This window comes from Misgurnus anguillicaudatus, chromosome 18 (assembly GCF_027580225.2).
Source record: "Misgurnus anguillicaudatus chromosome 18, ASM2758022v2, whole genome shotgun sequence".
Classification (NCBI taxonomy): domain Eukaryota; kingdom Metazoa; phylum Chordata; class Actinopteri; order Cypriniformes; family Cobitidae; genus Misgurnus; species Misgurnus anguillicaudatus.
In genome coordinates this window covers 2,267,976-2,287,158 of record NC_073354.2, presented here as the reverse complement: position 1 = coordinate 2,287,158, position 19,183 = coordinate 2,267,976, and the positions used below count along the sequence as shown (strand labels likewise).

The window sequence follows — 19,183 nt, the reverse complement described above, 5'->3', positions numbered from 1 at the left end:
CAGTAACTACGCAAACACTGCAACTGAGAAAAATGCACTTAAACTTTTTTACTCCAACCAGTTAAACATGTAACTTCAATTTTGGCACACACGTTTCTCTGAAATGGGACACAATTAAACCAGGAGACTTTGTCACAAGACACAACAGATCTCACAAAGCCCATTTCAACCCTTAACTCAATTTTGACCAACTGCGTAGTTACTGCGCTTTGGCTTTGTAGGGCAGTGTAAATGTACAGTTAGGCTGTATCTTGGCAATGCTTTGTCATGTTGACACAAAATTTTGTAAGTCACTACAATCATGACCTGAGGGCAAAATGGAGTGCTGCAGTGATGATTGTCCTGTGAACTTGGTCCCATCTCCACACAGAATCTCTTAGGCTCAGTCAGAAGCCCTTTTCATACACAAATTATGGAAAATGCACCGAAAATGTGACCAGGATTTGATTTTGATTCATTCAAACTGCCAACAATTTTCCGGAGTCAGGACATGTTAGGTCCCCTTTATGGGAGCAATCCCATAAACACAATTAGGGACTACATTTGTGCAAGAAACCACAGGGGCAGCAATGGAGTTGAAGACCACTGAGGTGAAGACCAAAGTGGGGTAAGAGGACCTCAGTGGGACTGCACACTGTAAAAAAATGATTTTCTTGGTATTTTTGTTTTGTTTTCAGAAAAAAATTTAAACATTCTTAAATCAAGATGTATTATCTTGATGATCAAAATGAAAAATAAAGAAAATTAAGAAAATAACTTCTTTCTTAAACACTTAATTCAATAATTATTTTTAATTATTTGCTTGTTTTAGGCACACATTTAAGTTAATATACACTTAAATTGTATATTTTTAAATAAAAACTACACTTATGTTCACTATTTTCTGCTCATCAAGAAAATACATCTTGCTTTAAAATATCTTGCTTTTTATATATTTATTCTGAAAACAAGACAAAAATACTATGTAAGAAAGTCTTTTTTTTGCAGTGTGCAGGTCCCCCTGAATTCCACACTTCCTTTGGCCCCACTTTGGTCTTCACCTTAGTGGTCTCCAGCTCCATTGCTGTTTTCTTGATACTGTATGCCATAGCTTTGTGGACCCATTTATCAATGATTTCACCAGGGCCCCTTTTATCTCTTTCTCTACTAACACTCCCATAGCTCATGACCAGGCAACACATTCTCACTCCCCAAGCCGTCAAAATCTGAAGCATGTTCAAACGCCTTCAGCGTCAGTATGAAGATGCGAAGGGTGCCCCTATGCGTCACTATATCGACCAAATGGGAACTCCGTTGCTTTCATGCTAATCCCTCAGTGTCGGATATAGACGAAAGGGAATCCCGGGAGGTGATGCCGTCACATTATGCGACGATCGGCAGGATCATGCCGCTTCTGGATGGTAACTACTCAATTTTTTTCCAATTTTTAAACCATTGTCGCTTGGGGTTGGGGTTAGACTTGGGGTTTGGATGTCAGTTCAAGTATTGGTTTATACTTTTTGTCTTCTGATTTTTAAGCCATTTTTGCTTGGGGTTAGGATGTCAGTTTATGTATTGGTTTATACTTTTTGTCTTCTGATTTTTAAGCCATTTTTGCTTGGGGTTAGGGTTAGAGTTCGGGTTAGGATGTCTGTATTGGTTTATACTTTTTGTCTTCTGATTTTTAAACCATTGTCGCTTGGGGTTAGAGTTGGGTTTGGGTTAGGATGTAATTTTATGTAACAGAAAGTCATTCTAACCCCAACCCCAAGTGACAATGGTAAAAAATTTGGAACAAAAATTGAGTAGTTACTGTCCAGAAGCGGCATGATCCTGACGATCGTCGCATAACGTGACGGCATCTCCTTCCGGGATTCCCTTTCGTCTATATCTGATGCTGAGGGATTAGCATGAAAGCAACGGAGTTCCCATTTCGTCAATATAGTGGCGCATAGGGGGCACCCTTTGCGTCTTCATACTGACGCTGAAGGCGTTTGAACATGCTTCAGATTTTGACGCCTTGGGGAGTGAGAATGGGTTGGACCAGGCCAGAACCATGGTGTTCCAGTTAAATATTGCCTACAAGCACTGGTCCTGTGTAACCCTGTGGTCCTCTTTCCTACTGGAATGCTCTCAATTCCATGCTTCTTGACATCATAAGCCACCATATTGGGGATACTTTAGCATATTTTCTCAAATATATAATATAATGTAATGTAATATAATAGTTCCATGTTCTATGGCCTGAATATTTCCAGCTATCCTCCATTATCCCATGAGTATTTAGACACCTGTGTTTGCCTTAGTCTTTTCCTTGAATTGTGTCACCACTTTGTCTGTCTTATGTTCTGTTCCATTGCCTTCCATTGTTCTTTTCCTGTAGATTCTAAGTTGAGCTGAATCTAAGGTTGCCGTGATCTCCATCTACTTTCGGCATTCCAGCTCAGTTTAGTCACCGATAAAGCCTTGAGACTTGTACACATTTTGTGGTGCCATCAGTTAAAGTCAGACTGTAATTTACCAGTGCCTGCTGAGAAACTGAACACTTTTTGTACTGATATATTAGAAATGATTCCTGCTGGACTTTATCCAAACATTCATCAGTCCTAAGAACTGTATGGATCAACAAAAACAGACATACTTAAATAAGCTCCATCTCAGGAAACTAAGCTGTAGTAACATCCATTTTCTCCTCGCCTGCAACCTTCAATCCATCTCTTTCACACTGTTTATGTTAGTCTTCATATCTCACAAAGGCTCAGAAACACAGTGTAGACCTGTAAATAGTGTCATTACTTAGTTTTAGACGATCAGGGCTGTCATCACACCACCTGACTACATTCACATGAGATCTTGTTAGTCCAATCTATAGGATAATGAAACTAATCTTATAATACCATAACACTCCTTTTCATAGCACTGAAGAGCTTAAATCTAAGTACAACAAATGGCTCTAATCTTGTTTGAAACAAGGCTCTGTTCCAAACTCTTGCTCTCTACTGCCTACATAGGCAGATTTGTCTTGGCTAAAAGGACCATATACAGATATGCCATGCCCACTCTGAGTCTGGGCATTCTGCACTAGAGGTGTTTCATAATTGTGGGCACTGGATTTGGGTGCCTTAATAGTAGACATACTGAATTTATTACATTCATATTGTATTTATTACATTTATACTGTATTTTTATTGATTATTGTATTTTAGGGTGGCTGTTAAGATCTGGCTAGGGACAACAGATGGAAACTAGCACTTGAAGCTAACTCTGGTTTGTTTACAGCAAGTAACTTGTCTGTTGATCAATGAGCATTGTCCCTATCAAATAAAAAGAATAAAAAATAAAAACTGTATACAGAACAACATCTCAATAGTAAACATATACAGGGCTGGAGAAGACCTCCGCAAGTTTTTATATCTTTGTATACATTTTTTTCTATTGTGGCTGGTGATCCTCTCTGTCGATAGTGTCCCGCCAAGAGCCTTTCCATATCTGTAGTATTCTATGGGTACAGTATGTCCAAAAACATGTTCAATATAAATAATGCAAATTCTGGTCTTAAAACACATAAGAGTTCTTATTAGAGGCATATGCTGAGTTGAATGATACCCAGTGTTATTCCTCAGTCAGCCATTTTAGATGTTGGCCAATTTGAATTTTGTCATAAACTGCAGTATTTAACAAAGGCAATTACGTATCACAATGAAATTTCATCAGTATTATGTTCAGAGAGTAGCAAAGTTTTCAGGCTGGTGCCACCTCCCTTACAAAATTAGCCATGGTTTTACTACAGTTAAAACCAAAAATCATGGTTTTCCACAAAATAACCATGGTTTTGTAAATCATGCTTTTTAAAAACTATAGTTAACATTTACATTTAGTCATTTAGCAGTTTTATCCAAAGCGACTTACAAATGAGGAACACATTGGAAGCAATCACATCAACAGAAGAGCAGCAGTGCATAACTGCTCTGAATCTTGTTCCGGTTAACCTAATTCAGTAGATTAGTGATCATTTTGATCATTCAGCTGTGTCGTCATTACAGCCCGTGCAGCTCCTCTTGGTGAACTGCGCTGGCTTTCTCGAATCACTCTCGCGGTACGTTAAAGCCATATGGCACAGTCATTTGTTACAGGAAACTCATGAGGAGGGATGTGACATGTGCTGTCTTTGGTTCAATTTAACCATGGTTTCTGTGGTAAAACAATGGTACCAAATATGTCATAGTCAAGCATACCCCCAGTCCACCATTTTGAATTGTATTATATAACTTCTAGAGAGAAGTCTGAATTGCTACTACTTTGGCACAATGACATTCGCCTATATCTATGTGAGCTTTTACTTTTAGTCTATCTTTGCATCTCAATTCAAATCTTATCAGTAATAAATAGTATTCACAATTAGATTTACTGTTTCCCATCTCTGTTAATGCACTCCAATTTTCATATTTTCCCATAACAAAAACAGTACATACTTTAAGGGCATAGGGCATAGTAGGGACGCATGGAATGTCTCCATTTGGACTAGAATCAAAATGATTATTTCTATGATTATTTCATCACTTTCAATTTAAGAAAAACTACTTTTTTAAACTCTTCCTACACCTTTAGGGCCAGATTTACTAAACATGGGAAATTAGCGAGAGCGCAATTTCAAAAAAGCCCAGTTTAATTAAACAGGCACAACAGCTGATTTTCATAATGACCAACACCATCTACTAAGAGCAGCACAAATTAGTTCAGGATCACAAATATGCAAAGCTGATGAGTTGTGTGTGATCTACTAACATGTGATGCCCTTGAGTTCAGCACCATGGACATCACAGCAAACAAAGTCATAGAACACTGAAAAGTGAAGGTTTACAATAAGATTTAAAACACCTGGTATTGTGTGACTTCTCATAGTGACTCCTCTTTCATTTCCTCCAGCAAATAAAAAAAATGGCTTGGCAAACAATATTTTTGAATAATATGTTCCTCTGGCATTTTAAATAAACTGTTACAGGTTAAAAAATCCTGTGCCTTGTACCGTCTCTGATGCCATTTAGCCATTTCAAGCGCAAAATGATTTAAGACATGTTTTATTCTGTGTCAAATAATGGCGCAAAACCCAGTAATATCACACGCACAAACATTAGTAAATTGCTTTGCGTAAATAATCTCCTCCCATCAATTTTGCGTCTGAAAGGGAAACTCCTACAAATGCATGTAATAAGGTCAGTCACAAAAATAACTAGACCACACATTTTCAGCGCTAATTATCCACTACCTATCTATAGCAAACTCTGACAGTCGCTGCTGCAAGCTGTAAATATGGCCCTTAATCCAATTTGCATGGAATTTTGTAAATAGCATATTTTCAAATGTTGCCTTTGAAGCTAAAGTTTTTAGTAAACTGTTATGATCGCCCCATAATTGCTTCAATATACATGTTAATTTTGCTAATTACCTGTATTTTCTCATCTGCAAAGAAGCTTTGAAACCATGGGTGTAGAATATACGGGAGACTTGCCCCCACATTTTAAAATGAAGATGATTTTGTCCCCCACATTTTTCAACTCAAGTTCTATTTACAGGGATACAGCTACAGCCAAATCTCGCAAGATGTTGGATTTATGGTTAAGTTAGGTGGCAGCCCTGTCTCCCTCCCCCCACTTTTAAGATGCTACACCCCTGTTTGAAACTATTTGCAAAAAGTGCCATACAAATAAATGTTAATTAAACAAAATTGAGGATATCTGTGCTGGGACTCTGTGAACAGAATCTTCTACCTTGTTTCATTTGATTGCTTGTTCCTGCATTGCGCTGTAATTTGCTTGGCTGAAATTTACGCTCGTCTTGTGTGAAAAGAAATTCCAGCCTTCTTTCATTAGATTGGTTACAACTCCTCCTTGGCTATATAATTTGATTGGCGGGAATTCACACTTGGGTTCTTTTACATGGCCGCTAGCTAGTTACAAGTGGATTATTATTGTTATTATTATATGTGCATAACAGCGAGCCAGCCTACATTGCCCAGCAGCCGAACCGCGAAAACTCCCCCAACCGCATACTTGTCAAACTGCGACTGGTACATCTCTGTTGTTTTAAATCTGTCCAGATAAGAAGGTATGGAGATAAAGCAGAACAGTTTAGCTCCATCCTAAAAGAAAGAGTCATATTTTTTTAGGCTGGATTGTTATTTGTTGTAAGGTGATGTTTACATTAGAGCATTTGCGTTTTTAAACAGCATTTTAAAATAAAAACGACCATTCACTGTAAAAAAAGATTCTGTCGAAATGACAGTATTACTGGCAGCTGGTTACCAGTAACTTACTGTAAATTTAAATTTATGTTATTTACTGGCCACAGTTTGTTCAAAGTTAAATGAACATGAAACATTAACAAGTCTTTGTCTTTACAGAATAAAATTATAAAATAACAGCCTCATGCAAAGCATTCTGGAAACCAAAAATCCTCATCAACCTTTTTCAGTTTTTTCTTTCAGATTTTGTTTGCCAGAATGCTTTGCTTGAGGATGTTATTTTAGTTTTATTCAGTGTTGTCTATGCTGGCATTTCAGAAACGATCTTTGTCCACACTACATGACCATGAATAACACTGAGCATGCAAATAAGATTTATTTTGACAGACTGAGAGCAAATGCGTGAGACCTGTCAACCCTGCTCATACTGTGGCCAATTAAAATACGCTTAGCAAATAGAACAATGAAAAACATAATTTTTCTGGAACTGTTTTTGTGGCATTCCCTTGCCAAAGTCCCCTTCAAGGGCACAAAAAAGATGTTTGGAATTTAGTCTAAGACTTGTATTATGTTGTAAATTGGAGCTTAAATCTGCAGGACTGTGACATCGTTGGAGACTTCTGATCTAGAGGCAGTGCTAACAAAAAGTTATCAAAATAAATTTTATTTATGAAGTCATTTTGTAGACATGAGCCAATATAATTTTGGGTGGGCCCAGTAATGACATGGGAACATAGGAAATCTTTTAACACATTGACACCATGACAGGCTGTAAAGCATGCTGAATTTCAGGAACTTTCGTTGGCACTATATTCACACCAATTCATGATTCACAATTCAACACCAATAGAATTATCAAATTTATTCACGGTATATGTTTTTTTTTTTTAATTGTCTTAGTATGTTTTTCTTAATTGTAACTAATTTTTGGCATTTGATGTCTTAATGTGGTGTTGTTCCTGGCTAAGAAAAAAAAACAATCTTGCCCATGATTGTCCATATACAACAATACCTAGCATAAATATAAAACATGTAACGAACAAGCAAAGTATAGACAGCTGTAAACTGCAACAGCATTTGCTAGAACCTCATACACAAATTCCCTCTCTCTCTTTAGGCTGGCCATTGGAGCCGTAGTTCCCCCGTACACCAGGTGGCTTCCATTTGCCTAAGATTCCGGTGGGGAATGACACGGTCGGCCATCCAGGCCATCAGAATCTACACTCTCAACAGCTGCTGGGGGGAGCATTTTCCCAGACTGTGACGCACACACACAAAGCCCTCTCTCCATTTCAGCTTACAGTTTTCATGGCATATTAAACATCCTAAACTTATATGCAACATTACAGCATTAACTTATCCAAGTGAATCCACTTTAAGTCCAACAGCCAAGAAAAACATTGTTTCCCAATCAACAATTCCTAAAGAATTGAACATTTTCAGAAGAAACCTATAAGGAAAATGCTCAGAGGTTGCTCTTTTATAGCTTACAAAACTTCATTTTCAACTTTATATTAGGTGTTTTTCCTAAATGTGAAGCAACAGTTTAAAACTGAGACATGCTTTACAGTTAGCAATAACATGTAGCATTAGACATTAACTAAGTTTATATTGAACTCTCTGAAAAACTTTGAGAAATCTGATCACAGTTTTCATCATCGCTGAGATCTCACAAATGTGAGATGACTGTATTTCTAAAGAAATAAAATAAGTTATCAATCCTTTGTTTGCTCTCCATTCAATATTTACAGTGTAAAAAACATGAAAAATGAAGTTAGTCTCTTTTTGTATTGGAACAGATCAACAGCTTGGAACTTAAAAACACTGCAATAGCGTGTGAGCGCAGAGCTAAAAAGAGGTCAAATGTTACAAAGCGTATTCTGTAATCTAAAGCATATGTGCAGCATCTGGGAAAAGTATGGCATGTATTAAGAGCAGTAAAATAAGTATCGTTCTGCATTCATTCTGTGGTCTTTACAATGTGAAATTAAAACAAATAATTGTATTTACTTTATCATAAACAAAGGACTTACCGTGTAGACGGTGTTTTGCTGTTGAGAGAAAGTTTTATGCACAAACACTGACAGAACGCATAAAATACCGACAGTTCGGAGCACCAAAGAGGCCATAATTCCCCTCGGCAGCGACTCTTATTGCCCAGGCGGTGAGTGTGATTGTGTTCCCCGCAGTAGAGCTATCTTTCTCACATCTACTCCTCCCCTGGATACTTTTTCTCTTTACTTTAGTCTCTGTCAACTGTACTGCTGTTCTCTCTTTTTCTCACTTGTGCCCTGCCCAGTTCTGGATTCTGTAAAAAAAAACATTCTCTGGACTTCCTCCTCACATACACCAGCCCCACTCACTCACATTCACGCTTCCCCCACAAAATCTTGTATAAGATCACATCCAGCTGAGAGACAGTGTGGAGAACCTTCAAAAATATAGTGTGTAACTGCTGCTGCCTGTCAGAAAGAGATAGACTGAAAACTTTCTGCCTTTAACTCTACCCTTTGACCTTGACAGTCACCCTCCCCCCTTTTCTGTGTCTGTCTCTTGACCTTTTGACCACAAAGGAAACACCATATTGGCTGCCCTTCACACACACATAGTGGCTAACTATGCTGACCTATACACAACATGTTGTTCCAACCTATATGGTGTATATTTTCCATGTAACACATTCAATATTTTTATAATCTTTTCAATGACTTTCATGGCCTGTTAAGTCTGAAAAAAAGCCAAAATGCACAATAGCAGTAGTCCACACAACTTCTGTGCCAAACTGTTGTCTGATCATGGCCCACTGATGTCAAATGTTCTTTCATCCATGGCTAGTCTCTACAAAAACTCAGAATTAACATTGAATTTCTTTCATTTTTGAACAGAAATAGTAATAACACTTACAAAAATACAATTGAATAGAATTTTAAGTGCATTGCTGTAAAGAAAAAAATATGTTTGCTTCAACAAACATATAATTACATAATTATTGATAATAAAACTGAAGTTAAATTAAACCTACAACTTTTAACACAAGAACCCTACATTTAGGAAAAGTTAATATGTCATATCTATAAATGAGTGAATAACGCTGTCAATGTCACTTTATAAATTGTTTTGTGGTTTGCGATCCTGTGGTGTCTGTCATTGCTTACAGCTGTTAATACTGGTGAGGAAAAATGCATAACATAAATGACACTAGGGTTGTGTCTATCAATGATAGTCAGACAGATAGTAGGGATGCTCCGATCGATCGGCCACAGATCGGTATCGGCCAATAACGACAATAAATGACTCAATCAGTACTTACTATTGTCATCATAGGGCTCCTGAAAGCGGCTGAAGTTGGTGTGCATATTAAATTTCTCTTTGCAGAAGAAATATTTGTTGTGCTAATTTATTTGATTCTCTATTAACACAAAAATATACCCATTTACTGCAAATAATATAACAAAGGCAACATCTGTGGTATTACTTTACCTAGAAAAAAATGTTAACAGTTACAGTCATTAAAAAAATTGCATATCAGGTTGACAAATCGGTATTGGCATTGGTATCGGCAGATCATGAAGACAACAAATCGGTAATCTGTATCGGCTGCAAAAATCCTGATTGGAGCATCCCTAGCCGATACCTTCATAAAGATAGTTGGCATGTTTACTCATTAGGTTTTTTTTATTCTTTATGCCATTATAGCATCTATGGCTATATTCATGGCAAGAACCGGTTAATCCATACACAAGTTTGGGGAGGGGCAATTTGGTATCTTCTTGCTGTCAGGCAAGAGTGTTACGCACCAAGCCACTGTGCCGCCCCATTATAGTTTAAAACTATTCTTATGCTATTATTATCGTCATCATAGTTTCACATTAACATTCCCACATAACCCACAATTGCGAATTGTGTGCCTAGGGCAGTTGTAGCCTAGTGGTTAGAGTGTAACCCGAGCGTTGCAGGTACGAGGCTCACGGCTGGCAGGTTGCGAATGTGGTACCCTTGAGCAAGGCACCTTAACCCTAATTGCTCCCCGGGTGCTGCAGGGATAGCTGCCCACTGCTCCGGGTGTTTGTGTGTTCACTATTCTCTGGATGGGTTAAATGCAGAGGTCACATTACAAGTTACCATACATTGGCAAATACTCACTTCACTTCTCTCATGAGATAGCTTGTGGGCTTCTACTTTCACGTGAGAGATTGAAATGCAACTGAACTTGTAATGCACGCATCTTGGACTCTTCCTCGCACCTGAGCTTGTTATGGGTAAAGGTTGTTATGTCCGCAGGGGTTTAAAGTTGATCCCGTTCCCTGGCATGCAAAAACATGGGGAAAACGCGTCTAAATTGGAAAAAGCTGTTGTGATTAACAGATTAACAAGATTTTGGAGCTATCGTTTTACAGCCTGCCAAACACAAAAAGGAGAAGAAAATTTATCGTTCATGCCAACGTCCACAGACCACAGGTGGGATAAGTTGCTAGGGTCACTATCAAGTACAACTAAATGAATTTTTTGCTGATAATCGGCAGTTATGGACATTTTCATTTTGTTGAATGTTTTGCCACTCAAAAGAGAAGTAAATCAGTAGCAGTAGCCAAATGTCACACTGTAAATTCTAACATGTTCAGTTTACTTGGAAAAACTAAGGAAACCGATTGCCCTTATTTTTCCAAAGCAAACTTAAAAGGAAAATTAAGGTTAACTTACTAATCAGCTCTTTTTTAAAACTTATTCATAGCTCCCCATCATGCATTGCAACTTGACAAAATTGTGCAACTTTCTTACCATTTATCTTAACCATCATTGAGATTTGTATCAGAAATCATGATGTCTCATTTAAGTATCAATAAAACACCTTAAAGCGGTGTTATTTTGGAAAAGTGCCATATGAGCTGCATTTTTATGTGCTTTATTTTCTTTACCATTTATTTATAAACAAATGTTTGATTAACAACTTGGTACAATATAATATTTAAATTAACCCCAGATACAGGCTTATCTACATAAAGCAATGAACAAATGGTTTTATTAAAACACTGTTGCAGTTGCTAAAAGAGGAGAGTTAGTTCAGTGAATGTCAAGGGACAAATGTCTAACTTAAGGCAACACAACAGTAATCACGAAAATGAACCCATAACAAAAACACAAACTGGAGATTTAATGTAATACATTTTGTGGTAAATGTCCATTTAGAAACAGGTGTGGAGGAGGGAATTGTGATCAAATGCGCATGCTCAATAGAACGTCTTGGATATTTTGTGTCATTTTACTTAAATTGCTTCAGTTGTGTGAATTTTATATTTTAACATTTAAACAACAATTAGCAATTTTAAGTAAACTCAACATTTTAGTTAAAAACAAGTAAACATACTAGCATTTTTAACGTAAGGTATTCTATTTGATTTTACAGTGCAGGTATGTAAAAATCCGGGATAAAAAATTCTATAAAAAATACATGAAATACACATAAATGAATAAACTTATTCTGTGTAATTGCAAAATTTCGTCAGTGAGCCTTCATTTAAAAACACCAATTATGATGAGCCTTGTGTTCTACAAAGGTGGGATGGTTTAATAGTGTTAGACAAGAAAAACATATACTGTATGTCAGGAAAAGCAATGTCTGTCTATATACCAATGTCCGGTTGTTTGGCAAGTTGTTAGAGTCACTTTTAAGTCCAACTAAATTCAATTTAAGCTGATAATAGTCAGTTTTACTGACGTTTTTTGCAGCATCCGCTATGAAAACCAGCCATTTTGTTTAATGTTTTGCCACTCAACAGGGCGTGCTCCAGCGCGGTCACGTGGAAAAATGACGTCAATGCATACCCTCAATTCAGAAGCACTCCCGGAGGACCCGAAGACTCGACAGGTGAACTAATCAATTCTCTTTCCGGCACAGAACCAATAGATGTTGCACATGCGCGGTTAACACAAAATGAATGAATCACTCTCTGAGACGACTCAAAATGAACGAATCGTTAATGAATGACCCATGAGTGAGCCAAGTCAGCCGACTCTTGACGGTCTCGAGCTGAAAGAAATGCAGCTCAGGTAAGATTTAATATATTTTTCATAGTATCATGATTTTTCTGAATGTAAAACCACAGAAACGAGATTGTTGAAGTACCATTCCAACTTGTGGAAGCAATGCATGGGCTATACTGTATAAAGATTTGTCTTATCCGGCAACATTACATTTATAACGTCTTTAATTTAATTAAAAAGTAACGTTAGCATTATGGAATAAAATATATTTAAAATTGTGTATTTGTTGGCGCGTATCTATTTAATAATCTCTTGTTTTTTTCTCTTGCTTGCTAACATTACCGCCTGAGGAATCGGACATTAAAGTTAAGCAGGCCAGTTCGAAAGAAAACACAGCTACAGGGTATCTGTTAGGCTAACGTTACTTAACCCATTTTTCATAAATTCATGATTTTTCTGAACTTAAATGCAGGTCAAACTGCAGAAACTATAATGTTAGATTATTAATAGCCTAATTTAAAGTGTCATACCTGACTTTTGGGAGCATATATTGTATTAATATTTGTCTTATCTGGCGACATAACATTTATAACATCTTTTATTTGATCAAAGAGTAGCTACCGTTAGTATTGCTGAATACAAAATAATTTGAAATTGTGTATGTGCATGATGTAACGTTATTGGCACGGTAGCCGTTTGAATAATTTAACTCATTACTCTCCAGTTTGCTAAATTTGCAGCCTGAGGAATCAGATATTTAAGTGGGCCAAGTCTAATCAAAACGCAGCCACAAAAGAAGGATTGTGATTCGTGGCACTAGATTTTTGCATAATTTAAGTATGTAGGAGTTTTATTTACGACTCGTGGAAGCATAATAATACTCTTGCACTGTATTAAGATTATTAGGGATCTTAATTGATCTTTTATTTACCTTTTTTTCATTCAGACCGCAGGAACGAGGCATCGACAATCGTTCCAGGTACATAAATTACATGAACTGGGATTCATAATGTTTTTCAAATGCAAGCAATGTTGTTTCTCTTTAGACACAATAACCAAATATATCACACACATTAAAGTGCACAGAAACCATGCAAACTTTAGGAATCCATGTGGGATTTCCAAATGACCTTTTCGAGGACATTTTCCAATTTCTAGAAGTTTTGTGCATTACAAACAGACATGTACAGAAATCACTCAAAACCTAAACCAGCTAGATCTCAAAAGTATGGATTTGAGAGGAATGCAGTTTTAAAGTTTTTAAAAATGTTCAAGTCTCTGTGAGCATTTATATATGCATATTAGGGATGGGGAAAATATTGTTTTCCCTATCAGCACTTGTCAGAAGCTCTTCAGTGTCAAATCTTCATTCACCTTACATTTAAGCAGGAAACATGCAAAAGACTTGATAGCATGTAGAGATGGAGGTGTAAACAATGATGATGCAGCAGTACATGATGATGCTGTTGATATGGGAAATGATGACGAGTGAGACTGTAAAATTTGGTAAGAGGATGGTAATTATTCAGGAGATGTTGAGAGAGACAGGAATGTTGATGTGAAAAAGTGGGCAGAAAAGTGATGGGACTATGTAACGCGTTACTGTAATTCCACTACTTTTAGCGGTAAAGAGCATGTAACAAAGTATTTTTTTTAATCGAGTAACGCAGTTACAATTACTGAAATTTAAATGAGTTCGTTACTCGCGTTACTCACGTTATTTTGTGAAAAATAATACTTGTAGACACGACATTTCTGATCTAACGTAACGTCACCGCATCGTTGTGGGCGCGCATTCCGCGCCATGAATTATTAAACTTCATCATGGCCGACAGTGCGGACAGAATCAGCTTTCTCTCCTGGAAATATGGACATTACTTTTTGCTCGTTGAAAATAAGGAAAAAAATGTAGTGGTGAGTTGTAAATTGTGTGCAGGCGCAAAGAACCTATCCACGTGTAAGAATAGCAATTCAAATCTTATGAAGCACCTGTTAAAACAGCACGCTTCGACAAAGCTAGTAGCGAAAGACTCCAGCCCTACAGATGTTGAAGGTGCCACTCCATGCAAACAACCAAATAGACTTTAGGTCTACACGTACTGCAGTGCAGCCGATAAGCCAGGCAAAGCTGAATGAATTGATTGCAAGATATGTCGTCGATGACATGCTTCCTCTGTCAACTGTCGAGTCAGTTGCCTTTAGGTAACTAATAAGCAAAATTCCCGTGACAATAAATGAAGGCTCGGGGCACATGTGCAGGAAGACGTTTTCCAGCAGAGAACATGCGAAAATGCAGGTAGAGCTAAAAAAACATTTGAGGGTTTCCAACATGTCTCTACCACAGCAGACATCTGGACTGCTTACAATAAAAGCTTTCTAGGTGTAACTGAAAATTGGATTAATCCGAACAACATGCTACGTGGGAAATCAGCCCTGGCATGCCAGAGATTTAAGGACATTATTGCAACCGAAATAGACAACATCCACTCGTGCTATGGTCTATCTTTCAAAGTGACTGCAACTGTTACTGACAATGGGTCTAATTTTGTCAAGGCATTTCAAATGTACCAGCCACCCGAGTCAGACACTGAGGATGAGGCGACTTTTACAAACATCGGGGATGTGTTAGATAATGCTGTCGATGACAATGACGTGGTTTTACCCCCGCATCACAGATGCGCATTGCACACATTGAACCTCATCTCATGCACTGATGTCGATAAGTGGCTAATGTCAATGCCGGAAACAAAATCTATCTACAGAAATGCTACCACAAAATGCGCAGGGCTGTGGAGCAAGGCAAGTCGGTCAACAGTGGCTTCGGAGATTGTCACCGACGTTATTGCTAAGAAGTTGCTTGTACCTTGCACCACCAGGTGGAATTCGTTCTATGATGTGGAAGCGCGAATTTCTGAGATACCTGTGGCTGAATTGAATACAATATCTTCCCAACTTCAGCTGAAATGCATCAGTGAAAGGGAACATCAGGTCCTTAAAGAGTATTGTGTTGTGATGAAGCCGCTTACTGTGGCTCTTGACATTCTGCAAGGAGAGGACAATTGTTTTTACGGAACACTCTTGCCCACTCTGGAGACGTTAATGTCAAAGACTTTGGAATTAAAAAAACACCTTGCAATCCTTAATGGTCTACCAGAGGCAATTGTTCAGGTAAGAGCTGCTATTTTATTAGGGGTCAAGCCCAGAATGGGCGAGACCCCTATTGGGATTGTTAGTTAGGGGTCAAGCCCAGAATGGGCGAGACCCCTATTGGGATTGTTAGTTTTCTTATTATTATTATTATTATTATTATTATCTATTATTCTTCTTCTTCCGCCATTGCGTCTATGGCAGCCCATAGAACCGTACGTAGGAAAGTTATGAAATTTGGCACACTCATAGAGGACATTCCAAATAGTCACCACACCAAATTTGGAGTGTCTATGTCAAACCCAATAGCGCCACCAACAGTCCAAATTTTAACTTACATTTTTGGTTATAACTGCAGATCCGTACGTCATAGAAACGCAATTCTTGTTTCTTCTGATTCCTTGGCTCATGCCGATTCGATTGCACCATATGACGTCATTTCCGTTATGCTAATTATTTCGATATTTTGAATTGTTTGTAAAACCTACTTTTTCGAACTCGTCCTAGAGCTTTTGTCCAATTTGCGTAAAGAATGGGTGTGTAGCATCTAGAGACACTCATGGCAAAAAGTTATGGAATTCGTGTTGATTCACCAATCCGTTACCGTATAACGCGTCAATGAATTTTACGTAGAGCGCGAAAAAACGGATTTGAGGCTGTATCTTCACCAAAGTTAAGCATATTCATACGAAACTTGGTAGTTTTGATGGCAGTCACGACCTGAGGGTCCATGCCCAGTTTCGTCACAGCGCCACCTAGTGTTCACGAGATTTGAAAAATGGCTATTTTTGCTTATAACTACTGCAAACTTGAGTCTAAAATTATAAAAGTGCTATTGTTAGATTCCTTGAGGCATGCCGAGTCAAACGATACCAAAAGGTTTTCGGTCGGCCATTTTGGGGGTCGGCCATTTTGAATTTTAACTTTTTTTGTAGGACAGTTATGAAATTTGGCACACTCAAAGAGGACATTCCGAATAGTCCCCACACCGAAATTTGGAGTGTCTATGTCAAACCCGATAGCGCCACCAACAGTCCAAATTTTCACTTACATTTTTGGTTATAACTGCTGACCCGTACGTCATAGAAACGCAATTCTTGTTTCTTCTGATTCCTTGGCTCATGCCGATTCGATTGCACCATATGACATCATTTCCGTCATACTAATTATTTCAATATTTTGAATTGTTTGTAAAACCTACTTTTTCGAACTCGTCCTAGAGCTTTTGTCCAATTTGCGTAAAGAATGGGTGTGTAGCATCTAGAGACACTCATGGCAAAAAGTTATGGAATTCGTGTCGATTCGCCAATCCGTTTCCGTACACCACGTCAACAAATTTTACGCAGAGTGGGAACAAACGGATTTGAGGCAGTATCTTCGCCAAAGTTAAACATATTCACATGAGATTTGGTAGTTTTGATGGCAGTCATGACCTGAGGGTGCGTGTACAGTTTCGGTACAGCGCCACCTAGTTTGAGCATGTTGATGAGCATGCCGCAATGGATTTGCGGCTATATCTTCGCAAAAGTTTTGCACATTGGCAGTGGTTCAGTGGTTCAGGGGTTAGTGGTGGTTGTCTACAAATCGTAAGGTTGGTGGTTAAAACCCCAGCTCCACCTCACCACGTGGAAAGTGTTATATGTCATAACAGTAATTGAAAAGTGATTTTTTTTTTTGCTTATAACTACTGCAAAATTGAGTCTAAATTCATGAAAGTGTATTGTTAGATTCCTTGAGGCATGCCGAGTCAAATGATATCAAAAAGTTTTCTGTCTGCCATTTTCAATAACAAAGCATACCAACTTTTTCAAAACTCCTCCTACAGCGTTCGTTTGATTGGCTTGGATTTGGTACACACAATCAAGACTCTAGACAAAAAGTTTTTGTCAGTTGTTGTATAGCACATCAACAAATATAATGGCGAGCACGAAAATGGATTTGAGGCTATATCTTTGCAAAGGTTTTGCACATTGATGTGTGCATTGGCAGTGGTTCAGTGGTTAGTGTAGGTTGTCCACAAATCGGAAGGTTGGTGGTTCAAACCCCAGCTCCACCTGACCAAGTGATGAGGTGTCCATGAGTGAGACATCTAACCCCAAATGCTCCCGATGAGCTGGATGGCTCTTGTGTGGCTGACACTGTATGAATAGGTGAATGTTTCACAACTTGTAAATGTCATGAACTGAGGGTGTATGGAATGTTTTGTTACAGCACCACCTAGTTCATCAGTGACATTTTTTGAAAGCCCTTGTAAACTTTTCAGTGCCCCTACTGGTTAAGAGTTTTGAGGCTTTATCTCCAGATCACTTTATCGTATGTACACCAAATTTGGATTTGTCATCACAATCATGACCTGAGGCACCATATTGTTTCGGTGCAGTGCCCCCAGTGGTCAAGTCATTTGAGGCTATATTTCAACATTGCTTAATCATATGTATATCAAATTTTGTGGGTGTCATCACAATCATGACCCAAGGCATCATCTAATGTTTCGGTGCAGTGCCACCTAGTGGCCAAGTCATTTGAGACCATATCTCCACATTGCTTAATCATATGTACACAAAATTTGGTGGGTGTCATCACAATCATGACCTGATGCACCATCTATTGTTTCGGTGCAGTGCCTCCTAGTGGTCAAGTCATTTGAGGCTATATATCAACATTGCTTAATTGCATGTATATCAAATTTGGTGGGTGTCATCACAATCATGACCTGAGGCAACATCTGTTGTTTCGGGGCAGTGCCCCCTCGTGGTCAAGTCATTTGAGGCTATATCTCAACATTGCTTAATCGTATGTATATCAAATTTGGTGGATGTCATCACAATCATGACCTGAGGAACCATCTATTGTTTCGATGCAGTGCCCCCTAGTGGTCAAGTCATTTGAGGCTATATCTCCACATTGCTTAATCATATGTACACCAAATTTGGTGGGTGTCTTCACAATCGTGACCTGAGGCACCATCTATTGTTTTAGTGCAGTGCCCCCTAGTGGTCAAGTCATTTGAGGCTATATCTCAACATTGCTTAATCATATGTATATTAAATTTGGTGGGTGTCATCACAAACATGACCTGAGGCAAAACCCATTGTTTCAACACAGCACTCAAGATTTGAAAAATGGCTGTATTTGCCTTAATCTACTGAAAACTTCTTAAATCTTAAATCATGACGGTCATCAACCAATACTTCATTCGGTGCCCTTTTTAGCTTGACCCCGGCATCGCTGCTTGCAGCTATATTTTTCTTATTATTATTAGGGGTCAAGCCCAGAATGGGCGAAGACCCCTATTGTATTTGTTAGTTTTCTTATTATTATTATTAGTTATTCTTCTTCTTCCGCCATTGCGGTCTATGGCAGCCCATAGAACCGTACGTAGGAAAGTTATGAAATTTGGCACACTGATAGAGGACAGTCCAATGTGTCCCCATAGCAAATTTGGAGTCTCTATGTCTAACCCGCTAGCGCCACCAACAGTCCAAAGTTGCACTTACGTTTTTGCTTATAACTTCTGATCCGTAAGTCCTAGAAGTGAAATTCTTGTTTCTTCTGATTCCTTGGCTCAAGACGATTCGACTGGACCCTATGACGTCATTTTCCGTCATGAAAATTTTTCCGCCATTTTGAATTATTCGTAAAACCTACTTTTGCGAACTCGTCCTAGAGCTTTTGCCCGATTTCCACGAAAATCAGTATGTAGCATCCACAGACCCTCACGGCAAAAAGTTATGGAATTCATGTCAATTCATCAATCCGTTTCCGTAAACCGCGTCAACGAATTTTACGTAGAGCGCAAAAAAAACGGATTTGAGGCTGTATCTTCGGCAAACT

The 19,183-nt window shown here is 38.3% G+C and overlaps 1 protein-coding gene across 1 annotated transcript in view; it reads right to left on the bottom strand.

The window, feature by feature from the left end:
• The window catches only part of lama4 (laminin, alpha 4), a 79,250-nt gene extending 70,661 nt beyond the window's left edge, over positions 1 to 8,589 (bottom strand). The window contains exon 1 of the mRNA XM_073855510.1: positions 8,254 to 8,589. Coding sequence (XP_073711611.1) covers positions 8,254 to 8,349 — 96 coding nt within the window. The 5' untranslated portion in view covers positions 8,350 to 8,589. The remainder of the gene's footprint in view (positions 1 to 8,253) is intronic.
• Positions 8,590 to 19,183: the final 10,594 nt, after the last annotated feature.